Source organism: Rhinolophus hipposideros (genome assembly GCF_964194185.1).
Source record: "Rhinolophus hipposideros genome assembly, chromosome: 17".
Taxonomy (NCBI): Eukaryota; Metazoa; Chordata; class Mammalia; order Chiroptera; family Rhinolophidae; genus Rhinolophus; species Rhinolophus hipposideros.
In genome coordinates, this window is record NC_138063.1 from 54,634,245 (window position 1) to 54,662,002 (window position 27,758).

The 27,758-nt window shown below is 37.1% G+C and overlaps 1 protein-coding gene across 3 annotated transcripts in view; it reads left to right on the forward strand.

The window, feature by feature from the left end:
- SEH1L (SEH1 like nucleoporin) overlaps positions 1-27,611 on the forward strand; it is a 35,883-nt gene extending 8,272 nt beyond the window's left edge. Inside the window, exons 4-9 of one of the 3 annotated variants that reach the window (XM_081078507.1) lie at positions 5,986-6,197; positions 16,420-16,518; positions 20,730-20,870; positions 21,817-21,974; positions 23,294-23,444; positions 24,521-27,340. In XM_081078507.1, the coding sequence (XP_080934633.1) occupies positions 5,986-6,197; positions 16,420-16,518; positions 20,730-20,870; positions 21,817-21,974; positions 23,294-23,444; positions 24,521-24,533 (774 nt within the window). In that variant the 3' untranslated portion in view covers positions 24,534-27,340. Of the gene's footprint in view, positions 1-5,985; positions 6,198-16,419; positions 16,519-20,729; positions 20,871-21,816; positions 21,975-23,293; positions 23,445-24,520 lie in introns of all 3 variants that reach the window. The other 2 variants (XM_081078505.1, XM_081078506.1) reach the window with 2 other exon arrangements.
- Positions 27,612-27,758: the final 147 nt, after the last annotated feature.

Here is a 27,758-nt window from a genome sequence, read left to right on the forward strand (position 1 = left end):
ATTGATACTCAGGATTACCCATGACTTGTTTAATTATCTTTCATGGTGAATCCAGTGTATTTGCTTTTTTGTAGAGTACACTCTAAAATTCTTTAAAAAAATGTTTTTTCTTTTTTGTGGTTACCTTTTCTTTCTTACAAAATACACCCTTCTTTATTGGCTTCTGCTTTAACTCTAGGTTTTCCCTGATTGGGTGTTTGAATTTAGGCAAGAGCATAATGTGTTTGCTGCTCAAGTTCCTATTCTGTCAAGTGAGAGAATTGAACTAGATTACTTTTAAGACCCATTCTAGTGTTTTCTTTTTTTCCCTCTTTATTTTTCTTAATAAATATTCAGCCACAGGTATAAAATTAAAAAGGTACAGACAAATGTATGCAGTGAGAACATCCTCTTCTGTTTTTTTGTGTATCCTTTTGGATACACATGTATTCCGTGTCTTTATAAGAACATAGATACAGTGTTTTCTGACCAGTCCTCCCCACTGCCTTCCACACTAACTCTAATGCTGTCAGTACTGTTTTTTCTTCTGTTGCATTTTAAAATTGTAAAACATACACAACATATTTATAATTTTAACTGTAAGTGTACAATTTAGTGGAATTACATTCACAATGCTGTTTATACAATGCCGTGCGATATCTATACCAAAACTTTTCATCATTTTCAACTGAACTCTGTACCATTAAATAGTACCTCCTCCTTTCCCCTCCAGCCCCTGGTAACCACTGTTCTATTTTCTGTCCCTGAATTTGACTACTCTCTGTATCTTATATAAATGGATTCATATGATATTTGTCCGTCGGTGTCTGTTTTGTTTTACTAAGCAGAATTTTTTAGGGTCCGTCAAAGTTGTAGCATATATCAACTTCATTCCTTTCATGGCTGAATAATATTCCATTGTGTGTATATTGCCACATTTTGTTTGTCCATTCATCTGTGGATGGACAACTGGGTTGTTTCCACCTTTTATCTATTGTATGTAATGTTACTGTGAACATTGGTATATAGATAACCTATTTGAGACTTGCGTTTAGTTATTCTGGATATATGCCTAGGAGTGGAATTGCTGGGTTATATGGTAGATTTATGTTTAATTTCTTGAGAAACTGCTATGTAAACAGTTTTCCACAGTGGCTGCACCATTTTACATTCCCACCAGCAATGCATGAGAGTTCCAATATCTCCATATCCTCATCAATGCTTGTTATTTTCTGTTTTTCAATTATAGCTATCTTAGTAGGTGTGGTTGTATCTCCTTGTGGTTTTTTTTTTTTTTTTTAATAAATTTTATTGGGGAATTTTGGGGAACAGCATGTTTCTCTAGGGCCCATCAGCTCCAAGTCGTTGTCCTTCAATCTAGCCGTGGAGGGCGCCGCCCAGCCCCAAGTCCAGTCACTGTCCTCAATCTTAGCTGCAGGGGACGCAGCCCAGCCCACCACCCCATGCCGGGAATCGAACTGGCAGCCCTATTGTTCAGAGCTCGCACTCAAACCAACTGAGCCCTCTGGCCTCGCCTCTCCTTGTGGTTTTGATTTGTAGTTCCCTAATAGTTAATGATGTTGAACATCTTTTTATGTGCTAAGGGTCATTTATATATCTTGTGATATTGGTCATTCAGATGACCAAATAGATATTTCTTATATTTTGCTTTCATCTATCCATGGTTCCTGATTCATGGTTCCCAAAACCCTTGGAATTTTCGAAGTGTTGAGAGTGATAAGGATGTCTTTTGTTATGTTAATGTGACTTTTGTAAAGAACCTAAGGATGGGTGCTGGTTGCTAGTGGAGCCTACCAAGTAGTTAGAGGGTTGGAATTTTCAGTCCCACCCAGCAACCTCCAGGGACTGGGGAGGGGCCAGTGAGTTAATCAGTCATGCCTTTTTAAAGAAGCCTTCATAAAACCCAAGAGGATGAGGTTTGGAGAGCTTCCAGGTTGGAGAACACTTTGAGATTTGGGGAGAGTGATGTGCCTGGAGAGGGCTTGGAAGTCCTGTGCCCTTTCCCCATACCTTGCATTTCTTCCATCTGGCTGTTCCTGAATTACACCCTGGTAATGGTAGGGACAGAATCCCAGAGAGCAGTTTCCAGGCTCTTGACCTCACATGGAAAGGTGCTGGCTCGGGTAGTAGATGGCCTTCAATTGTGACTAGTTGGCCGTTAGCTGTAACCAGTTAGCCATTAGCCACTAATACAACTGCCGTGGCTACGCTAGCAAGTGCGGATTGCGGCTAGCAAGTGCAGTTAGCAAGCAGATTACATTGTGGATCATGTTGATCCTACATCCTGTGTCTCGCCTGGCCGCCTCAAGACTGGGGTGCAGGAAGACCCCTTGTCGGGGTACTTGGCGATGTTTGCTTTGTCGACCAGCAGTCATCGAGAATATAGTGGTATGGCTCCCCTATCTGTGGCTCCTTTGTTCCTTTTTGGCCTCACCATATCTTGAGTTCTTATGTGGGGAGCGGGAGCTGAGACCCTGCATTACAATCCTTTTATAATAAGTCAGTAATCTAGTGAGTAAAAAGCTTCACTGAGTTCTGAGAGCTGCTTTAGCAAATTAATTAAACCTGAGGAGTAGCTTGGGTGCCTCTGATTTATAGATAATCAGTCAGAAGCACAAGAATTGCTTCTGGCATCTGAAGTTGTGGGTGGGTGGGGGTAGTATTGTAGGACTGAGACCATTAGCCTGTGGAATCTGATGCTATCTCCAGATAGACAGTATCAGAATTTAGTTGAATTCTCCTTGCATCTGTTGGTATCCAAGAATTGTTTGTTGGTGTGGGGGAACCCTCCCCATTGGAATTGTTACCAGAACCCTTTTACTTCTTTGGGGAAATGTCTATTCAAGTCCTTTGCCCATATTTTACTTGGGGTGTTTGTGCTTTGTTGTTGAGTTTTAGTTCTTTATATATTTTGGATATTAATCCCTCATCAGATATATGATTTGTAGACATCTTCTCCCACACTGAGTTGCCTTTTTACTCTCTTGGTAGTTAGTGTCCTTTGATGCACAAAATTTTGAAATTTTCATGAAGTCTAATTTATCTTTGTTTTCTTTTTTTGGTGTCATATTCAAGAAATTGCTAAATCCAATGTCATGAAGACTTTCCCCAAAGTTTTCTTTTAAGAGTGTTAGAGTTTAGTTCCTACATTTAGGTCTTTGATTCATTTTGAGTTAATTTTTGTATATGGTCTAAGGTAAGGGTACAATCATTATTTAGCACTGGATATCCAGTTTTCTCAGCACCTTTTATTGAAAAGATTGTCCTTTTCCCCATTGAATGGTTTTGGCACCCTCATTGAAAATCACTTGACCATATATGGAGGGTTTATTCTCTATTCTATTCTGTTGGTTTTTGTGTCTCTCCTTATGCCAATACCATACTTTTTAAATTACTATAGGTTTGTAGCTTGCATGCTATTCATATGTTTTACAGCTCTTTTTTTTATGGTGGCAGGGGTTGGTCTCATTGCGTGTGCACTGGGGCGTCCTTAAGCAAACAACTGCTTAAGAAGAAGAAAGAAGGGAAATTTATAGAAGTCATTTTTCTAGCAGTTTGAAATGAATCAGTTAGTGTACTATTGGTTGGATTCAGGAGTGGTGACATATAAAGGATTTTTATTTGATCTTAAAGATATATTTATACTTAATTAACTGTCATTAATACATTTATTTCAACATTTGTGTTGGTTGGTATTAATTATTCAGTGGTGTTTGTAGACAAAAGTTTGCAAAGATTTTATCTTTGAAGTTTATGTAATGTTCTTTTAATATTGAGAGTCATTAAGATGCATTTTGGTAACCATAGACAGTAAACTGTTGGTTTCTAAATTTTATTGTTGTTTTCAGTCAAAAATCATCTTATCTAGGTTCCAGAAAGGAACTTGTAAATGCTATTGTGGAATTCTGTAATTATCACAAAGCCAGCTTTGTACCATCCTCTTGGTCTCTATTAAATTCTTTCTCTTAAAAGTGGATAGTGGTGCTCCAAGTAGGGTTAACTGACATTTATGCTTGAGGGAAGAAGTTGCATTCCTTCCACTTTACTGTTAAAGAATTTTAATTCATTTAATTTACTGCTTTCAGAATACCTTGCAGGGCATACCTAACCTATATGAAAATTCTATCATTTTCTGGTTTAGTGACTGGCTCGATTAAGGGAGACTATTTACATAATTTAAAGCCTACTGTCTTCTGCTATAAATGGAATAATTAATTATAGGTCATTAATTTGTTACTGATTGCCACCTATGTATGGCATTTTGCTAAGTGCTTTGGAAGAAACTGAGGTACAGATAGGTTTTAAATAACTTATTTAAGGTAATATACCTACCTAGTAAATGGCAGAGGAGTTCTGTGTGATTTTATAGCCTGTGTTCTTTCCACTGTACCATCCTTTATTTTGGGTAGTCCCACTTTGTCTGTGGGAGATACATTCCAAGACTCCCAGTGGATGCCTGAAACTGGGTAGTACCAAACCCTATACATATGTTTTTTCTTACATATATACCTATGATAAAGTTTAATTTATAAATTACAGGTACTGCAGCACTGCAAGAGATTAACAACAATTAGAACAATTAAAACAGTATGCTATTGGAGGGAAGTTGTTGAGGAAAATTTGCTTTCATTGGCTGATAAGAGTTTTTGTTTGTTATTTTTTGTTCCTTTGTTTCCCCACATGAGCGACTGCATGTGGGGTTCCCTCACGTGAAAGACTGCACTTGAGTAATTGGTTAGCTTTTGATTAATTTTTGTTCCTCTGTTTCCCCACATGAGAGACTGCATGTGGGGTTCCCTCACATGAAAGACGGCATTGTGAGGTTCCCTCACGTGAGAGACTGTACGTAAGGTATTAGTTAACTTTTAGTTAGCTTTTTGTTTCCCCACATGAGAGACTGCGTGTGAGATATTGGTTAGCTTAGGTTTAAGAAAATTTCTCCCTCATCTAGTTCCCTAGCAGGAGAGATACGGGATGATGTTGCTTTCTGTCTGTTTTGCCCACATCAGCAAATGAGGTGGAGAAGTAACTAAGTTATATCAGAATGACATGACAGGCATATTGCCAGGCTTTGGAAGGCCTTGGGCCAGTGGTCCCAGGTGAGAACAGTAATTATTATTTGTCCGTAAAATATTAACAGTAATTAATATTTTTTTATCACAGTGACTGCCGAACCCTCCTGGAACTGGTCATTCCTTGAGAGGGAGGCAGGAACAAGGAGCTTGGCTCTAGTGTACATCTGGAAAAAAAAGGAGATGTAAGACAGACCTCAGTTGGCAGTGTGTTTGTTATCCATCCTTGGTGATTTTTTTTTTTTTTTCATCATACTAGCATTCTTGGGAACTAGCAAGCAGCAGTAGGAGACGCTTGAGTTTCTCTCAGCTGCAGACCTGGCAAGGTTTTAATTCCTGACTGTTCTAGTGTTGTTTTTCCTATGGTTTGGTGAGCTTCTTTGGCATATTTTAGTCTTAACCACCTTTACTTTCTGTCATTAGCATATTCTGTTAATTGCCTTTGTCTTTTGCTACTGCATATTGCTAAATAAATTGATTAGATATTGCTGAATAAAATCATTAGTTCTATTCTAGCGTGTCCATCCCTGTCTTTTCCCCGATTGTCATTACAACTATAATAAAAGTTATGTGAATGTGGTCTTTCTCTCAAAATACCTTACTGTATTATACTCACTCTTCTTGTGATGATGTATGATACAACACAGTGTCTACATGATGAGATGAAGTGAGGTGGATATGCTGGACAAAGTGATGATTCATGTCCTGAGTCTGACGGTGAGAGAGTTCATCATGTACTCAGAATGGCATGCAATTTAAAACTTATGAATTGTTCATTTCTAGAATTTTCCGTCTAATGTTTTTCGACTATGGTTGACTGCTGGTAACTGAAACCACAGAAAGTGAAATTGGAGATAAGGGAGGAAGCTACTGTATATAATTTAAATTGTTAAAATTTTTTTTTTTTTTTCAGGTTAAGAGGACTACTCTAGTGGATAGCAGAACATCTGTTACTGATGTGAAATTTGCTCCTAAGCACATGGGTCTTATGTTAGCAACCTGTTCAGCAGATGGTATAGTAAGAATATATGAGGCACCAGATGTCATGAATCTCAGCCAGTGGTCTCTGCAACATGAGATCTCATGTAAACTAAGCTGTAGTTGTATTTCTTGGAATCCTTCCAGGTAAGCTTACACAGCAAACTTCTGATAATATAATCCTAGTAAAATAAATTGGTAATTTTTAAGGTAAGCATTTGATGGTTTATTTTCTTAAAAATGCTTTTCTTAAATAGTCATGTTTATTATTTAATATTTTTTTATTTTTCAATTACAGTTGACATACAATATTATTAGTTTCAGGTGTTCAACATAGTGATTAGACATTTGTATAACTCATGAGGTGATCACCCTGATGAACGTAGTACCCATCTGACACCATACATAGTTATTACAATATTATTGACTAGATACCTTATGCTATACTTTACATCCCTATGACAATTTTCTAACTACCGGTTTGTACTTCTTAATGCCTTCCCCTTTTTCACCCATCCTCTGAACAGCTTCCCATTTGGCATCCCTCAAAATGTTCTGTGTACCTATAAGTTTGTTTCTGTTTTTTGTTTGTTTTATTTTGTTCTTTAGAGTCCACATATAAGTGAAATGAATGGCATTTGTTTTTCTTTGTCTGACTCCACTCAGCATACCCTCTAGATCCATCTATGTTGTTGCAGATAGCAAGATTTCATCTCTTTTTTTATTTTTATGGCTGAGTGATACTCCATTGTATATACGTACCCCCCCTCTTTTTTTTTTTTTAATGAGAGCGCAGCTCAAAGTGGCCCATGTGGGGATCGAACCGGCAACCTTGCTGTTAGTAACAATGCGCTCTAATCAACTAAACTAATAGGCCGCCCTGTACTCCCTCTTCTTTATCCATTCATTTATTAATGGACACCCAGGTTGCCTCCATATCTTGGCTATTGTAAATAATGCTGCAGCGAACATAAGGATGTACATGTCCCTCTGAAGTAGTGTTTTGGGTTTCTTTGGATAAATAACCAGAAGTGGAATTACTGGGTCCTTCCTTTGTCTCTTGTTATAGTCTTTGTTTTAAAGTCTATTTTGTCTGGTATAAATAATTGCTACTCCAGCTTTTTCTTTTTGTTTCCATTTTCATGAAACATCTTTTTCCATCTCTTTATTTTCAATCTGTGTGTGTCTTTAGATCTGAAGTGAGTCTCTTGTAGAAAGCTTACGAAAGGGTCTTGTTTTCTTATCCATTCAGCCACCCTATGTCTTTTGATTGGCGCATTTAATCCATTTACATTTAAAGTAATTGTTGATAGATATGTAGTTATTGCCATTTTATTATTCATACTTTTTATTTCTTTTTTCTTCTTAAAGAAGTCCTTTTAACATTTCTTGTAATACTGGTTTGGTGGTGATGAACTCCGTTAGTTTTGTCTTATCTGGGAAGCTTTTTAGTTGTCCTTCAATTATAAATGATACCTCTGCTGGGTAGAATAATCTTGGTTGTAGGTCCTTGCTTTTCATACTTTGAATGTTTTGTGCCAGTCTGTTTTGATCTGTGAAGTTTCTGTTGAGAAATCAGACTGCTTGTCAGTCTTATGGAAGCTTCCTTGTAGGTAACAAACTGCTTTTCTCTTGCTGCTTTTAAGATTCTCTCTTTGTCTTTATTTAACCTTTGGCATTTTAATTATGATGTGTCTTTGTGTGGGACCGTTTGAGTTCGTCTTTGGGACTCTGGTCTTATATGTCTATTTCCTTCGCCACATCAGGGAAGTTTTCCATCATCATGTCTTCAAATAGATTTTCAATTCCGTGCTCTCTCTCCTCTCCTTGTGGTACCCCTATGATGTGAATATTGGTATGCTTGATGTTTTCCCAGAGGCCCCTTAAACTATCCGTATTTTTTTGTATTCTGTTTTCTTCTTGCTATTCTGATTGGGTGTTTTCTGATAACTTTTTTTTTTTTTTTAAAGATTTTATTGGGGAAGGGGAATAGGACTTTATTGGGGAACAGTGTGTACTTCCAGGACTTTTTTCCAAGTCAAGTTGTTGTCCTTTCAGTCTTAGTTGTGGCAGGCACAGCCCAGCACCAGGTCCGGTTGCCGTTGCTAGTTGCAGGGTCGCAGCCCACCATCCCTTGCAGGAGTCAAACCAGCAACCTTGTGGTTGAGAGCCCGCACTCCCACCAACTGAGCCATCCAAGAGCTCAGCGGCAGCTCAGCTCAAGGTGCCGTGTTCAATCTTAGTTGCAGGGGGCACTGCCCACCATCCCTTGTGGGACTCGAGGAGTTGAACTGGCAACCTTGTGGTTGAGAGCCCACTGGCCCATGTGGGAATCGAACCGGCAGCCTTCGGAGTTAGGAGCATGGAGCTCTAACCGCCTGAGCCACTGGGCTGGCCCCTGTGATACTTTCTAAATCACTGATTCGATCATCTGCTTCACCTAATCTGTTGATTCACTCTAATATATTCTTTATTTCAGTTATTGTATTCTTCATTTCTGACTGGTTCTTTTTTATGTTTTCTAGTACCATTTTTATGTTTCCTGTCTCTATTGAAGTTCTCCTTGAGATTACTGAACATCCTTATAAGCAGTTTTTTGAACTCTGCATCTGTTAGTTTAGTTATCTCCATTTTATTTAGGTCTTTTCTGGAGCTTTGTTCTATTTTTTGGGATATATTTCTCTGTCTCCTCATTTTGGCTGCCTCCCTATGTTTGTTTATATGTGTTAAGTAGGGCTGCTATGTCTCCTGGTCTTAGTAGAGTGTCCGTATGTAGTGGGTGTCCTGCAGGGCCAAATGATGCAGTGTCCCTGGTTACCTGAGCCAGGTACTGCAGGTGTGTCCCTTCTGTGGAATGTATGTGTAATTGAGCCTTGTTTGCTGTTTTTATGTCAGTGGGAGGGATTTACCTGTAGGCTGATTGGTTGTGAGGACTGCCTGTGACTGCAGTGGAGGAGCTGTTGTGGAGGGCGTAACCTACGGAGCAGGAATCACTTTGACATGCTCTGGTGCCTCCCAGTTGGCCCTTTGGGTGTGTCGTCTCAGGAGGCAGCCGAGTGGTGCTCTGGTTCTGTCTGAAGCCCGCCCTGGCCGATGGGTCTCCTGGGAGTGGCCCCACTACAAGCCAAGTTCAGCCTCAGCCTGTGCTCTGCCCTGGGGCCATCTGGCATGAGCCGCAAAGCCATGTGCAGGTGGCTGCCACCTGCACTGGGTTGGAAATGCCTGGGAGACTAAACTGCAAACCGAGGCTGGCTGCTGCTAGTTCCAGGCGTGGGGTTGTTTAGCAAGAAATGGGGGCATGCTGAGGACAGGTGCTGCTTATTTGGGGTTTTTGAACCTTTGAGAGGTTTTGGGAACGTCTAAAGCAAGAGCCAAGACAGGTTATACGTATGGAAAAGCCACACTGCATGAGGCTTGGATGGGCCTACAAGTTGGGTAGGGTGGGATCTCAGAGACTCACCTGAGCAGGGTGATGTTAGCTAGGTTGATGGAGACTCAGATAAGGCAGTTGCCTGTGTCTGTATGATGTCAGACAATTAAGTTCACCACTCGTCCTAGAAAAAGTGCTACATATACCTCATTGCTGAATATCACTATGGTCACCTTCGAAGTACTCCTCTTGGGAAGCTATGCACTAATGCCAACACGTTGTCCACCTTTCAAAGCAATTTTGGAACTCTTTTTCTGGAACGGCCATCAGAGCAGTCATCCTATTACCCTTGATGTCCTGAATGTCATCCAGATGTCTTCCTTTCAGTAGTTCCTTTATCTTCAAGTAAAGAAAGAAGTCATTGGGGGCCAGATCAGGTGAGTAGGGAGGGTGTTCCAATACAGCTATTTGTTTACTGGCTAAAAACTCCCTCACAGACAGTGCCGTGTGAGCTGGTGCATTGTCATGATGCAAGAGCCATGAATTGTTGGTGAAAAGTTCAGGTCGTTCGTGTAAGTTTTTCATGGCAGCCTTTTCAGCACTTCCAAATAGTAAAGTTGGTTAACTGTTTGTGAAATTGGTACAAATTCATAATGAATAATTCCTCTGATACCAAAAAAAGGTTAGCAACATCGTTGCAACAAGTTGGTGAACTTAATTGTCAGAACTCAAAGGAAAGGGCTCAACAAAGGAAGAATTGCTTCTGCTAGCGTTTCTGTCTGGGAGAAGCTGCTCCTCCAGCCCTTGCTGTGAAGCCAGACAATTGTTTGGTTCCTTCCTGTTTGTCTCTCTTGCCTTTGGAGCTACTGCCCCAGAGCTGGAGCTCAGAGCAAGTGAGTCTGTCAGCAAGTAAGTCCATGTGCAGGTCCTTTAAGAGGAATGCCTGGGACCTCAGCAGCCCTTCCTCTCACACAGCCACAATCTTCACTGATTTTTACAGCCAGAAGTTGTCAAACTTCTCTTCCCAACACTGGAGCACTGGGTTGGGGAGCCCGGTGTGTGGCTGAGACTCCTTGCTCCTCAGGGGGACCTGCAAAGCGGAGATATCCCTCCCAATTTTTAACCTCTACACACAGGTGCAGGAGCTGCCCATTCTGCATTTTTGCCTCTCTTACCAGCCTGAATGTGGCTGCTTCTGTACATCCTAGTTGCAGGACTTCTGTTTACCTAGACTTCAGGGGATTCTTAATGATGGTTGTTCTCTAGTTTAGTTGTAATTTTGATGTGGTCATGAGAGGAGGAAAGCACAGCATTTACCTACGCTGCCATCTTGACCGGAAATCTTCATTTTCATTATTTTTAAAAATTTATATGTAGAATAAAAATTTTCCCTTCTCCACCCTGCCTCATCCCCCTATTTCTACTGCACAGAAGCAGCCAGGCATTTGAAATTCTTTGGTGCATACCTTCTGGACTTTTTCTATGAATATACAAATAAATATTTCATGTATTTATAAACACAAATACCTGCAAATATACACAGATGTATACTATTGTGTACAGGTAGACTTAAAGCTCATAGACATTTATAGACCTAAAGTTTCCTTCTTGCAGTTGCCGTTTTCACTTAGAAATACATTGTGAGCATTTTCCTGTGTATTAGTACACCTGGTCAGTCCTACCTTATTCCTTTAACTGATACATGAATGTGACTGTTGAGACTACACCATAGTTACTTTTTATTAAACTATTTTCAACATTAAAGGAATAATGAATCAGTTGGTAAAAAAAAATTCAAATAATCTAGAAGAATACAAAATGAAAAGTAAAAGTTCCCTTATCTCCTAAAAACAAATGCTATTAATAGTGCTGTTTTTAGATTTTAATTCTGGTAATTAATATTTTGTTTTTAAATGATTTATACCTCTGGTTCTTGCTTTGTATCTATACTCACTATATGAAAGGTGAATTTAGCACATTTACAAAGCTTTCTGTTTCTCAGGGTGTCACTAGACATCTTATTTGTGGAAATGTTGATAACTGTTTTAGTTATATTGGTAGTATCATAATTTCAAATGATATATTTCTCTACATAGTGATTTATCAATTTTTAGAGTATAATGACTTACCTTTTAAAAAAAGGAGATTGGCTTATTTTGCTTGTACCTCACATTTACCCTTCCATTTCCTAATATTTTGTTATGTTTGTATACTGGCAAGATTTATAAGTCTTATTTACATTCTGACATTTAATAATATTTGTAAGTTTTTTTTCTCTTTTGACTACAAGTTGATTCCAAAACTTAAGCAGCAACCAAATGTACAATAGTAGATTACGTAAATATTCATTGTAGCTACAAATCTAATGGATTTCATGAAAACTTGTTCACACAGAATCTGGTGTTAACTTCTGATGGATGCTTTTTTTTTTCTTTCTTGATTCCTTTACTTCTGGGTTATACTTGCTTGTCATAATTTTTATATCATGTGTTATCTTGAGGTTTTTCTTGTTTTTCATTTTGATTGTGCACCTCCTAAAATAATTTTTTTTTCATACGGGATGGATGGCAAACTCCTTGAATTCTAATATCGCTGAAAATGTCTTCATTATATGCCATTCTTAATTGTAGTTTGGTTAGTTTTAGAGTTCTTATTTCAAAGTGTAAGAATTTCGAAGCTATTGTTCTTGAATCTTGTTAATGTCAGGTGTTGTTAATGAGAAGTCCAAGATCATTATGGTGCTGTTTCTTTAGTATGTAGCTTGTTCTTTCTCAAAGTTTTTAGCATTTTTGTCTTACTACTTTGAGCTCTATTGCAAATATATTCTCCTAGTTGTGGCTTGTTATTTTGACACTATGATGACTTTGCATAGTCAACAGAAAGTTCTGAAATTTAAAATAGCCACATTTATAAGCAATGTATTGTTGCAGTGCTTTTTGTGTTTTGAGAAATTCTTCCCCACCTTGAGGTTGTCAAGTTTATCCTGAACGGTTGTTGGTTTTTCCTTTCACATTTAGGGCATTAAACATTCCGGAATTGCTGTGTATGTGGTTTGACGTAGTAGAATTCTAAAATTTAATCAGGATGTTTTAGGTAATTTTTCTTTAAAACATTTTTTAGGGAAAATTTTAGATATACAACAAGTAATAGTAGAATTATAATAGATCCTCAAATAGCCATCACCCAGCTATAATAACTCAAAGTTACTCTTGTTTCATATATACATGCCTTTTTTCCTCACCCCTCAGCTCCCCCCGCCCCCTAAAAAAAACCATTAAAGTAAATGTAGACATACACTATTAGCTGTTGGTCATTTTTGAGTCATCCTGCTTGATGGTTAGTGGTCCTTCTCAAAATAAAATTGTTTCAAATTGACGATTTCGTATGATTCTTTGATACTTTATTGTCTTGGTTTTGTCTTAACAGGACTTTATTGGGGAACAGTGTGTACTTCCAGGCCTTTTTTCCAAGTCAAGTTGTTGTCCTTTCAGTCTTAGTTGTGGAGGGTGCAGCTTAGCTCCAGGTCCAGTTGCCGTTGCTAGTTGCAGGGGGCGCAGCCCACCATCCCTTGGGGGGGGGGGGGTCGAACCGGTAACCTTGTGGTTGAGAGGATGCGCTCCAACCAACTGAAGCCATCTGGGAGCTCAGCGGTAGCTGAGCTCAAGGTGCCGTGTTCAATCTTAGTTGCAGGGGGCGCTGCCCTTGTGGGACTCAAGGAATTGAACTGGCAACCTTGTGGTTGAGAGCCCACTGGCCCATGTGGGAATCGAACCGGCCGCCTTCGGAGTTAGGAGGATGGAGCTCTTAACTGCCCGAGCCACCGGGCAGTTTTGTCTTTCTGAAACTCACTTTCAATGATTCCTGGATTGTCTCTCCATTTCATTAAAATTGTTTGGAGACTTACTACTCTGTGTCCCAGATCTCCAACTTGTTCTTGATGTACACATTTTATACCATCCATTGATTGTTTTGAGGGATGCGGTGGAGGATTGGCAATCATTTTTAATTAAGAAGTCTTTCCTTTTCTCTGATTATTCCTTCACCAATACAAAGCACAAAATGCAGAAAACGTGTAAATGGAGTGCAAAAGAGACACTTGTTTCCAGTGTAAGCGCTGAAACAAGAAGGCAGAGCCTCCCCTTGTTCTACCTCAGCATGGAATATGTATGTCAGGCGACTCAAATTTTTTAGAGCTACTTCAGGCATGTTCATGAATGAGTATGAAAACACCAAGTATTGGATTTTGGGATTACAAATAAATTTTAGTATGCAGGTCAATTTACAAGCATAGAATCTGCAAATGAGGAGGATGGGCTATATCTGTTTTCTCAAAGGTCTGTGTACTTGTATGTTGGTCTTCATCTTTACTCTTCCTTAAGTATGTGTTAGTCTTTGCTTACGTATTTATATTTATAAACAAGAGACTATTACAGCTAATCGAGAAAACTGGTATTTGTTCTGTTAGGTGCTCTGTTTTCTTACGGAGCTCACTGTCTTACAAAAGGAGTTGGCGGAGTTTCATCTAAGTAGGTAGAGTGGGTTTCTCTGTAGTGAGTGTAGACAACGAGGGAACTGGCAGGCTTGGAGTATCCCCAAATTGCCGAAGTCGGGAGGACTTTGACTTTGGAGATGGAACACTTTAATGTATTTTGTTCCTTCTTATCCCTTTCCTTGCCAATTTTGGAGTACTATTTTATTTCAAGTTGTTACCGCTTTCCTAAGTTCTAAATCATTTTACTAAGGTCCCTCCTCCGACTTTTTTTTTTAGCCTAGAATAGTCAGTTGCAAGCCTTGGGGGATCTTCTGATTGCAGTTCTTTAAATGAATCACTTCATAATTGTCCCATGACTCATTCCTGTTCTTTGCATTTGTTGATTGGAGGTTGGAGCTTCTGGAATTTCCTCCTTACTTATAGTGCATTTTTTCTGTCTGATCTTCTGCTTCCTGTCTTTTTGGAATTCTTCCAAGTTTCTTGATTTCTGAAGGCTCACTGATTTCTGGCACTGTTGTGTTATTCTTTCATCATTTTCATGGGACGTTAGGAGGGAGGGGAAAGACATGAAGGTGCAGTCTACTATTTTAAAGAGAGCATAGTCAACAGAAAGTTCAGAAAAAGCCAGGTGGTTTTTCTCACTGTTTATATGTTTGAGGTATATTTATAAAATGATCTAAAATGTGAACATGTTATTTCTGGATGTACAAATGAGGTAATCCTGAATTCTGTTTTCTAGATGTTTTATAATTTGATTGAAAAATGTCAGGGTGGTGAACACACAAGGTGATATGTAGATGATGTATTACAGAATTGTACACTTTAAACCTATGTAACTTTACTAATCATTGTCACCCCAATAAACTTTAGTAAAAAAAAATGTTTTAAAAGACATTTTCAGTAGTTTCAGAATATGTTACTGTAAATGTACTTTTGGTCCTTGCTCAAACATTTAATATTTTAAAAACGAGTTATTTTTATAGGACATTTAAAAAGAGAGTTTGTGACATACTGAAACTACTGTGGAATTTACATCTCTTTTAATGGGCAAGAATTATAAATAACTTGTAATTTTATTTTATTACTATAGCACTTTTCAATTTACCTGATATTTTTTTATAGTAGATGATGTGGGGGAGGAATGAACTTTCCTCTACCCTCAAGGTTCTTCTGGCTGGTCTAATAATCAAATAGACGTGAGACGGATTAAGATTAGCAAGAGAAAATAACCAGATTTAATACATACATATGTATGGGAACCCTGCATACATGAGAATCACAGACTCTACATGCATGAGAGGTTCAGAGATAGAAAGGGAACATGGATAGATGAGACAGAGCTACGGATGAGATAAGGTGCCTTGGGGCCTTCAAAAGATCAATGTAGGATAAGAAGAGCAGACCTTTAGTAAATAGAAGTTTGCACTGTTGTATAGACATGTCAGAAGTTATCTCTGATGATCTGTTATGGACAAGGCCTCTAATTCAAATTCTTCTAGGTAATTGGGGTGAAGGGGGCCAGAAGTTTCTCGTAAACCTGAGGCTAAAGTTGCCTTTAGCTTAAAACAATCTGTACTATAGTGGCATATCTTGGGGTGACTTGTTCTGGACCCCACAGTGACTCGATTCATTATCATAAATTTTAGTGATAAAGAACAATCTTGTATTTTTTTTCCATTTACCACCTTTTGTCTTCAATTTTATGAGTTGGCAGATCAACTCATAAAGGTTAAACAAGGGTGTCATATTCACAGAGATATTACTTAATCTGGATAAGGGAGGCAAAGGAAATCAATATCTAGGTAATCAGGCATAGAAACAAGAAAAACCCATTTAACCTAGAGTTTAGTAGAGTTCGTTCTTCTATTGCTTATCTCTTGCCTTTTAAAATGGGTCTAGAGTAGAGAGTGATGTGGGGAGCATGCCTTCCTGAGGGGTGGTCTTTTTCTGTTTTTCTTCCTTCCTTCGGGGTTTGGTACTTTGTACAAAGTACTTAAAATATTTTTGTCCTGAATTTGATCACCATAGGTTTACTTCTCATTCCATAGTTAATGACCAAATCTTTCAAGAAGAAAAATTTGAAGACCTTGTAGGTGTTTTTTTCTTTTTGTAATCTACTGAATGATGGCGCTGCCGGTTAGCTCAGTTGGTTAGAGTGTGGTGCTGGTATCACCAAGGTTGCTGGTTCGATCCCCCTCCTTAAAAAAAAAGTATCTATTGAATGTTTGATACCTTTTCTTTTGGGAAAACTGCTTTCTTTCTCAACTATAAATAAATGTGGTAAAAACAATGCAATGGTATCCTCAGTTCCCATGTTGATCATTCTGAAGGACACACCCTTCCAAGGTGTTGTCTCTGTTGGATGTATGGCAGGGATTTAATCACAGTAGTGTCTTGCTGACTTGTGGGTTGTAGAGCTTATAGAGCTGCTTGATGCCAGTTTTAAAAAATTATCTGAATTAAATGTATGTTAATTTAATCATGAAAATATTTTTACTTATTTTTAGCTCTCGTGCTCATTCCCCCATGATAGCTGTAGGAAGTGATGACAGTAGTCCAAGTGCAATGGCCAAGGTTCAGATTTTCGAATATAATGAGAACACCAGGTCAGTACTGTTTTGGTTTTTAAATTGTTCCAAATTGCATTTCGTTTTTTAAAAACGTTATTTCTTCATTCATTAACTGAATTATGCCTTAGTCATTACGTATTTACTGATTTCCTATGATATGTCATGTTCTGTGATAGGCTGTGATGATATAAAATTGAATGATATAGAGGACAAGGTAATTGCTTATCCAGCATGTACCATTTTGTAGGGAAAACAAACGAAAAAATTAAAAAATGGTGATTAACTTTATAATCTGGGAGAGTCAGGATGTTAAGAGTTTACACCAGGGAGGAGGAGGGAGGCCAGGAAGTTCTACCAAAGAAGACCTACAGGATGAGAAGAAGTTAGCCAGACAAAGAGGGTAAAACATTTCAGATAGAGAAAACTGCATGTGATAAGGTCCATGAACAAGAGAGAATCAACGTATATTTTTACTGTGGTTGCAATGTAATAGGCAAAAGGAAGTGTGAGAAATATGCAAGGCTTATATCTGCAAGATCTAGTGTTCAGTGTTTAGGTTTTTTTCTTAACGGTAATATGAAGCCACTGACAAGTTTTTAAATTGGGGAATAACAGGATCAAATGATACTTTAATTTTTCCATAGATGTGGAAGGTATTTAGGAAGGGAACATGGTTGGTTTCAGGGCTAGGGTGCTGGTACAATAGTCCAGGTGGGAGCTTATAATGGCTTTGGAATGGAGTAGTGGCGGTGGGGATGGAGAGAAGTAGACGATTTGAGAATATAAGAAGTAGTATCAGTAGGATCTGGTGATTGATTGGATATAGGAGATGAAGAAGGGGAGAGCTATCGAGATGATTTACAAGGGTGTGGCCAATGAATACTATGTAATTTGTTGAGATAAGGAACTCTGGAAACGGCAGATTTGGGTAGAGTGTAGCAGCATGTGAAGAAAAATTTAATTTTGGTTATGTTGAGATATCTGTAATATCGCTGAGAGTCATAAGCATTGTGTCAGAGATGTATTCTGAGTCTTACAGGAGAAAAGAGCACCCATCAGGTGATGGGGTAGGCTTCACATGTGCTAGACAGAATTCTTAGGTCTAGTAGTCAGATATTGGGTGGGGCCAGAAGTAGAAGAGAACTAGTATAATTCCCATGAGCTCTGCAATTCAGAATGTTACTACTTGGGTTTTTATACCTACTTTGTACCTTCCTAGATTCTTGATTTTTTAGAGAGACTCTATCTACGGTGCTGTCCAGTAGAACTTGCTGTGATGATGGAAATGGTCCATATCTGCACATTTAATGCAGCGGCCATTAGCCATATGTGGCTATTGAAACTTAAATGTGGTTATTGTACTGAGAAACTGAATTTGGTTTTTTTTTTTTTTTTTTTTTTTTTTTTTTTTAAAGGTATACTGCTTTATTTATTTATTTATTTATTTATTTTTGGTTGTTGAGAGCCCACTGGCCCATGTGGGAATCGAACCGGCAGCCTTCGGAGTTAGAAGCATGGAGCTCTAACCGCCTGCGCCACCGGGCCGGCCCTGAATTTGTTTTTTATCAATTTAATTTTAAATAGGCATGTGTGGCTAGTGGCTGTTGTTTTGGCCATCACACTTCTAGAATATAGAAACCTTCCTCTAGAATTCCTTTTAAGCCATCAAAGTTATGAACCACATTAACAGCACTTTTGTTTTTAATTGGGGAGGGGAACAGGACTTTATTGGGGAACAGTGTGTACTTCCAGGACTTTTTTTCCAAGTCAAGTTGTTGTCCTTTCAATCTTTAGATGTGGAGGGTGACATTCAGCTTCAAGTTGTTGTCCTTTCAGTCTTAGTTGTGGAGGGCACAGCTCAGCTCCAGCTCCAGGTCCAGTTGCCGTTGCTAGTTGCAGGGAGTGCAGCCCACCATCCCTTGCGGGATTCAAACCGGCAACCTTGTGGTTGAGAGCCCACTGGCCCATGTGGGAATCGAACTGGTAGCCTTCGGAGTTAGGAGCACGGAGCTCCAATCGCCTGAGCCACTGGGCTGGCCCTAATAGCACTTTTTAAAGAGTCTTCAGGAAGAGCTAATTTTGTTAATTTCTTTCACCCTTAGCTGAACAGAATGAATAATGAGCCATATATCTAAAACTTAAAAGATGGACCATTTCTAAAGCATCGGAAAATAAGTATTTCATCAATAAGATTTGAGTAAAGGGATAAAGAACTTGCATTTAGTTCTAAAAGAAAATACAGTGCACGTAGAAAGTACCTAAATACTTTAAAAAAATCCAGTGATAAAGGTAATCTGAGGTTGCGTATGAGTCTCTCAGCTAGGAGAATAAATCCAGATTAGGAGCTGGATCCCCTATATTATCTCATATAATAAGGGCCTGGCTATGGAGAAGTTCTGGGGTTAGTTAAGTTGCTCAGTTGCTCAGTGATGATGTCAAGGGCCTTAGAATTTTCCACTTTTTTGTTGTCATTCTAGTGTGTTGGTGACAGCTTGTTCTTAGGATCATAAGAGTTCCAGGTTTCACGTGCAGATACAAAGTAGGGCTTTTTCTTTCATGAATCTTTTTGTATTAGGAAGAGAAAAACTTAAGTAGAAACATCTTAGCAGGATTTTTCATTGGGTCCTGCAGGCAAGAATTGGGTCGCTTAACCCATACTTTAGCTGCAAGGGAGTTAGCATGCATCTGGCATTTTCTGTGTCTGGAATAATGGGGAAGTGGCATGGGGTAGGTAACAATGCGCGCGCGTGTGTGTGGTGCGGGGAGGGATTGACTTAGAAAGTTATTAGACCTTTTTGAGAATTGAGCTATTTTGGTTTTTTTTTTTAGTCTGATTCCTTGAAGTTAGAGTTATTTGACGGTTCTTAATAGATTGAACATGGTACATGGAGCATATGTGATAGTGTAATATGAAGCATTCAGTTACTGATACCTAATTGTTCTTTTTGTAAGAAGTACACAGGAAACACTTGTCAAATTAACTAGTATTGGATATTTTTATTTCTATTGGTGAATGAAAATACTAAAATAGACCTCGCCTTGATAATAATACAAGTGCCCTGCAGTTATATAGGTTACAGTGCACTTTCACATGTATTATGAAATTGAATGCTAACAGCCATCTTATGAATAGGACAGGTAGGTAGCTTTTATTAATAGCATTTTACAAACGAAGAAAGTGAGACCAACAAAATAAAATGAAGTCAAATAGGGAGTCAAGACCACATAGAAGAAATAAGGGTATAGATGAGATTGTTCAGGGTGATCATACAAGGTGAGAAGAGGTCAAGAAGGGAACCTTGATGAACATACTAGCTTGGAAATGTTTCAGAAAGAGGGAAGGCCATGTAGAGAATGCTGGGAACACCAGTATTTCAGAGGATGGAAAGGTGAGATAGGTGTTTCAGAGGCTGGAAAGGTGAGATGGGGACACCTCTCCAAAAGATAGTGCTTCAGTACTGTCCATATAATTTGTTGAAGACATAGAAAATTTGATCTGTTACCTCCTTCATTATCTTCCTATTCTCTATTTGCAGATCTAAAAATAGAATTATAAGGATGAAATAGACATTGGTATAGCTTCCTTTATCACCATGTAAAAAACTCAATTCCTGCTGTTATGAGCTTTATGTTTTTATTTACACTCAAATACTAACGAAATTCAATTAACATCTTTTCTTAAAAAAGATACTAATGGCTAATCGAGATCCCATTCTAAGTTTTTGTTAAAGTATCTTAAGCTAAACTTAAAAAAAAAAAAACACCTGGGAGGTTATGTAAGTTTCCTAGGGCTGCAGTAATAAATCACTACAATGTGTTGGCTTAAAACAAATTTATTCTCACAATTCTGGAGGCCACACATCTGAAATCAAGGTGTTGTCAGGACTTTGAATCTTCTGATGATGGCTCCAGGAGTTCTTAATGTGTGGCATCAAACTCCATTCTCTGCCTCTGTCATCATATAGCCTTCTCTATGTTGCTGTTTCTCTTTTCTGTGTTTTATAAGAGCACTTAACTAAACCCAGGGTGTGTTCTTATCCTGAGATTCTTAATTATATCTGCAAAGATCCTTTTTCCAAATTAGGTGACATTCACAGTTTTGGGTGTTAGGCTTGGACATACTACATACTGCAGAGGTAAACACTACTTCATTGTTAGCAATTTATAAAAAAAATTGAGGTACCTCAACATGTGGATTTTTAAATTTTTTATTTCTGGAATTTTTAATGTAAATTATTTTTCGTTAGGAAATATGCAAAAGCTGAAACTCTCATGACAGTTACAGATGCTGTTCATGATATTGCATTTGCTCCAAACCTGGGAAGGTCTTACCATATTCTAGCCATAGCAACCAAAGATGTGAGAATTTTTACATTAAAGCCTGTGAGGTAAGTTTTTGAAAATTTCTAATTTGAAAGTGTTCTTAATTCTTGATTACTTTCATTTGTGGAGAAGATCATAGAGGCAACTGATCTGAAGAATGGGTTCTTTGGTGAATGTTTCATCTGTAAATACAGCAGGTGCCAAAAAAATGTATACGCATTTTAAGAAAGGAAAACTATATTAAAATTGTAATACTCAATACATACTGATAACAAAAGACGAATACAAGTCACATTTGACTTCTGCAATTACGAGAGGTGTATCCAGAAACTTCTGATTACGGTGAACTACTGCTTGAGCAACGTTGACCAAAGTGTCCACTAGTATACATTTTTTTTGGCACTCCCCGGTATATGACTTATTGGGGATGGGGAATTGAGTAAAGAGAGATTTGTATTTTCTTAATTGTGTTTTATTTAGGCTAATACTAACAGTGAATTAGATCCTCTGAATATAATTGGTACTCTATAAATGTTTGAATGAATGAGAGATGGCATTCTAAGGGAAAATTAAACTAGTACTGAGATATTTTGTGAATAAGCTTTTTATTTTTAATTTTGGAATTATGAATTTGAGGTTTTTTTCTTTCCTTTGTTCCTTCTTCCTTCCCGTCTAGTCTTCCCTTCCTAATGCTTTTCTTTTAAAATGACTTATTATGTATTTTATTCCTCAACTTTGAGGGAATAAAATCCTCTTTTGTTGTATCTTTCTTCTCTGAAGCAGTCACTGATGATTTTTTATGTGGTGGAATCACCCCAGGTACTGGGGAGTCAAATGAACGTGACATGGCCCAATGAACTAATAGGGGGTGGGTGGAATGGATATGCACGTTACTATAAAATAATATGGCAAGTAGGTGAGACCATTTATATATTTGTTTAGGTAAGGGTGTGTGTGTGTGTGTGCGTGTAAACCTTTTCGCAGAATTCCTCAGGAAAATTTTTTTAACAGGAAAGAACTTACTTCCTCTGGTGGGCCAACAAAATTTGAAATCCATATAGTGGCTCAGTTTGATAATCATAATTCTCAGGTCTGGCGAGTGAGTTGGAATATAACAGGAACAGTGCTAGCATCTTCAGGCGATGATGGCTGTGTAAGATTGTGGAAAGGTAAGATTTCAATGAATCTGCTTTATATTGCTGCTTTAGAATTATCACTTAGAAATGTAACCTAAATATTTTGAAAAAAATATCTTTCCACAGTTACTTTTATATTATGTCTTATATTGTTCTTTTGAACCTTCATCACTCTACTTAGTTTATAACAGTTAATGACTAATTGAATTGTTTTTTGAAGTTTCTATGTTGAACAAACCAGCTTTTAAAACTAAAAGTTACTGTAACAGAATATGCAGTATCTCTAAGATGCTGTTTGCTCTATGTGTAACTTGTGTGACTGTTCTGCAAACTCAGTAGGACGAGAGTCATCTCATACTTGATTAAACAGTGGCTTAGCCAGCCAGCCCTTAATACGTAGGAGAAAATCTAGTATCTTCCCTACTTACTCTCTGCAGCTCTCCAAAAGTTCTAGTCTTAGAGCCACTGATTCTAAAAGTTTCTTAGAAATGCCAAGCTGAGAGAGAATTCTGGTCTGGTCAGCCGATACTGACTGTGGTTGCTGTAGTGTGGTTTGCACTTTTGCACAGATATTTATCCACTGGGCAGAGGTGTCCTTGGGCTATGCACACTCTAGTCGGTGGTGCACTGCTCTGGTCGGTGGTGTCCCATACTTAGGATCCAGAATTATAGGTTAGTTCATTTACCCTGAGCAGTATTGTTTCCTAAAGTGCAGTTTGGCTGAGTCCCATGGTCAGTTTTAGGCTGGGGTAGAAGCAGCTCAGGCCTCCCTTTCTTCAGTGTAATTTGATTTCAGGGGCTTTGCTGCCCTTTCCTGCTCTGGGCTTTAGTGAAACCACCCATCTCCACATAGCAGGCTCCCTAACTTGGGTTTGCTGGGCTCAGTATCTCCAGTGACCAATTTTTCTTTGAAAGAATTAGGCCATGTTGAATAAGCCACTGACACCCAAATGTTTTCTTATCTACCTCCATCTCTGAGGAAATTAGGTACCCACATGACAAAGAACACAGTTCCATTACCCTATTTATACATGTAATTAAAATTCATTATGAAGATTTATTGTAATAACGTAGCAGCTTAGAGAATTGTCTCTTAATATTTATCTTGTAGGGAAGGGAAATGGGTTGGTGAAAGCTTTATATTTAAATTAGTAATTCTTTTAAGACTTAAAAAATTGTTGAAATAAAGATATATTTATTTTATTTTAAAATGTCTTTAACATTTATTCTGAGAGAAATACAGCCTATAGGGCTCTTGTTTCTTTAATTGTAGATTAAGGACGTGAACATAGATTTGTGTCCTTGAGAATAGGTATTAGTCATGTTAATGTATTTGACCATTTTCCTTTCAGCTAATTATATGGACAACTGGAAGTGTACTGGTATTTTGAAAGGTAATGGGAGCCCTGTCAATGGGAGTTCTCAACAGGGAAACTCAAATCCTTCCCTAGGTTCAAATATCCCAAATCTTCAAAATTCATTAAATGGATCTTCTTCTGGCAGGTAGGCTGATTTATGGGAAAACTAGAAATTATCTTATTTTTAAATCATTCTGGTAGCTATACTTAAGGTGTGTTATTTCATGGATTTTAAGATTGAATGAAAAAATTCACCCATAATTATGACACTAGAAAAAAGTTTTCAATTCACATTCACTTTGTTAGCTCTGTATTTGGCTTACTCAGTCATAATATTTACACATAGGTTGTGAAGCCATTAACCAATCTAAATTACATTCTGAAATTTAGTCATCTATCAGAAATATTTATAACTTTAAGATTCTACTTTGTTTTTGACATGGGAGCTGAAGAGGAAATAAGAGCTAATACTGAGGATTTTGGTCCTAGATTGTTAATGTGTTAGGGCTGACAGTGTAGCCTTTGAATCAGGTCAAACTGAAATTTTAAGTAAAAATAATTAAGGCTTTGTAGAAGAGAGTAAGTTAAATTGGTTTTTCTTTTTTGGTGGTTGTTTAAAACTTTAATGGCGATTATAAAATGGTAAATTCTGAGTTATTGATTTTCAGAATTTTAAAAACATTTTAGATTCTTATTTATTTTAATGAAGAATGTTTGATGTGATCTAAAGAGTCATGCTTTTGTTTGCATATTCAAATTTCATATGTGAATTTGTAAGATAAAACCATATTAATACTCCTTTGTGAAGAATTGGGAATGTGATTCAGGAAACTTTAAAGCACAGCCTTAATAGACTGTCCTGTGGTTATTCTGTTGTCATCTTAAATAAGAGAATTGTATTTAAAATTTTCTCAACTCTTTTTATATTTGTTATATTGTTATAAAGAAGACCTGCTATTTGATTTTGAGGTTTAAGTATTTGCATGAAAACAATTTCAAGTTACGATAGACAGTATCAGATTATAAAGATGATTCCATGACAGAAAGGATACTAGTGTTAATTAAAAACAACAAAAACCTGATTTTTGGTTGCCTGTACTGCATATTTTCTTTAGTAAAGATCTTTGAAGTTTTGACATATATTCTTACTATGCCAGTAACCATGTGTGTTAGATCTGTGATGCATTTTCCCTTCTCCATTTGTATTATGTCCTTTAACAGAAAGCACAGCTGAGTACCAGCTAACTGGAGTAACTTTGCTGTTTTGCTGCTTGTTGCATGCACACAGGAATGGAAAGCAAGCTCCTTTTTCCCTTCCCCAGCGCCATTTGACCTCTCCCAAGATACACCAGCAGCCTGCTTACTACTGGCAATCCAAAGGCCTTTAAAAATAGTTGTATATCATTTTTTTTTGTACTAGCCAGTCGATTGATACTATTTGAAACTTTTGAAAATGGAGAGGCTTTTTGTTGCGACATTGTCACCAAAACAATTTTTTGAAATTGTTAGTTCCTGAAACTAACATGGGTTTTAAAATTAAAAGGATTGTTAACATCCTTATAAGTAGTTGGGAGGAGGGAAAATTCCACTTTATTCCATTTGGAGAATATAGACTTATTTCTTTTGTTTTCTAAAACAGTAAGCTAAAATGAGGAATTTCTATCATTTTTATTTGAAGATTAAATATTTTTCATAAAGATTGTTTTGAGTGCTAATTTGTTTACTTTGTAGAATTGGTTTATACATGATATTATTCAGTACAATTCTGTCATTTCTTTGTAACATTTTAAAAATATTTATAAAGGAGTGAGTTAAGTAGTAGTAAAATCAAAGTAAATTGTACAGTTTATAGTCAAATTAAACATTTGGTATTGCTTCATTTATAATTTGGTAGTAAAATGAAAACACCTTTGTAAATTTTCAATTTATATTCACTAAAGAGATTAACGTTTCCAAAATGTGCTCGTATATTTTTATGGTGTGATTCTATGGCTAAAGGTTTCCTTCAGGTCAAAATTTGGAAATACACTATAAGAGAAGCAGTTAAAATTTTGCTGAAATTGTGCATGCACATTAACTTCCATGTTCATGTCCCAGGATTTTAATTTAGTTGGCTGCTTCATTTAGTTTATATCCTATAGTACTCTGACCTTGATGATAAAGCTATTGTTTGCTAAATCTTTGTTCGCTAGAATGCAAGTATTACGGGTAAGTTATAAAATGGCAGAACAACAATAGGACATATTCTTGGAGCCCTTTTATTAGGTTGGTGCAAAAGTCATTGCAGTTTAAAAGGTTAAAAATAATTGCAAAAACTGCAGTTACTTTTGCTCCAACCTAATAGTTATCAAAATTTGGTACTATTCTAAGGTTTTTGCAGAAAACCAGCTAAGAATATTCAAAGATTATATTTCTTCAAAAGTATGTTGCAATAGCCAACCATACTATGTGAAAATATATTTGAATTGGTTCTAGTAATATCTTTGCACCAAAAAAATGTGTGCCTGCTGCTACTACAAATGAAACATTGCTTAAAATAAAGAAAAAGCTTACTAGAATTGTAAATTTATGGGATAGCATCAAATGTTTCTGAGAGGTTAGAACATGTTTTAAATTACAAAATTAATGTCTTTTGTAACATTCATACTGATAATTTTTAAAATATTTTAAGTTTAACAGATTGTATTTTTTTCTTTCAAGTTTCTATACTTGCTTAAGCAGGCTTGATTTGAATAAGGGCCTTGATTTTTGCTATTATGTTCTGTTAGTTTTGGCATGAATATATTAAAGCTCCCCCTCCTCCCCCAGCATGTGTTTCCTTCTCTTTGGTTCTCTTTGTATTTACTACTTTTCTCTTTTTCTTCTGTTTTTTCTTTCTTTTTTTTTTTTTTAATGTTTTTGTTTTGTTTTGGTGTTTTGTTCCTGTCTCACTGTTTCAGGTATTTCTTTCCCCCTCTGGATTCCCCACGGGCTGGATCGAGATGGTCCAGTTATACCCAGCTCCTTCCTTCTCCTCCTCCTCCTCTTCCTCCTCCTCTGGTAGAGCACTCTTGCGATGCTGACACTGCCAACCTCCAGTATCCTCACCCTCGCAGACGATCTCTCTCTCGGCCTCTTAATCCCTTACCTGAGAATGAAGGGGTTTAAAACACTGATTTAACACTTAAAGGCCTTATTCGAGTGCTTGTAGATGCTTTCATTCATGGCTGCTCTTTGTTTTTCTTCATTTTCTTTCAGAAGATTTTTCTAATTTAGGGTCTGTCTTGCATGTATTACAACCAGAACACAGTGTTTGAAACCTAAGTGTGTTTGTGCTTCTACATCAAAGGAACATTTTCTTCATTAGTTTATAACCATCGATGAAATGAGATATGTACAAGTAACAGTTCTGTGAGTTACACCCAATAGCTGACTTCAAAGTGCCTATTTTATAAATTTTACTTTGAACTGTTACCTTGGTGTTAAGTTTCTTATGGTTTGTCATGCTGGTTAAAGTGAGAGCATATCATTATAAGGTTCACTCTGCCTTTGAGATATATTAAGAAATGTTTAATTTTACAGGCTAATGTTGAAACTGACCAGTTTGTAAAATAAATCATTCCTGTGTATAAAGTAGTAAAACATAACATGGACTGTTTGGTCTTTTTTTTTAATTTTTTTAAGGAAATTGTTTTCACTACTTGGAATTACTGTTTAAAGCTTTTGTGATTATTCTTCAAGTAGATTATTTAATAAAGTATATTTTAAAAGATTAATCTGTTGCCTTATAAAAGTAGAATGTATTCTGTTTGATAGTTGGAAAATCTTATATCTCCTTAAAATACCATGTTGCTAAAAATAAAATGCAAACAATCAAAAATTAGAGGATGGGTATGATCTTTATTTAAAAGGCAGTGAGTATGTAGACTAACATGTAGAACCGACAGATGTTGACTTTCAATCTAATTAGACAACATTATTTTCTAAAATGAAACATTTAAAATTTGAAAACAATATACTTGACAGTAATTATGGTAAAATGATTAAAACTATGGGACTAGTAATATTCTTTTTGGTTGTTTTCTCAGAAATTGTCAAAGATTTAACTTCTGTCAGGGCTAGAGAGGGATGCAATTTGAGCAGCATTTCAAATGTATCTAGCAGTTAGTCACACATAGATAATTGTTATGACCATATATTATAATAATTTATAATTTAATTTTCAAAGACACATATAGCTTCTTAACATGCAAAGGATAAACAGCTGGTAAGATACAATAATTTTAAGGTACATTGTGGTTTGTTGTATCTCATCATTAAATGTTTTGTCTATAAAGTTGGCGTTTTAGCTTTCCAATATAAGAAAAAAAATCCTTTCCAAATAATTCTCAAACTTCCTTCCATTAAAGTGCTTGTTTTAGGGATCTAACTTAAGGCTGAATCTAGCTCAGAATTAAGAATTCACATCTTTGAGATTTCA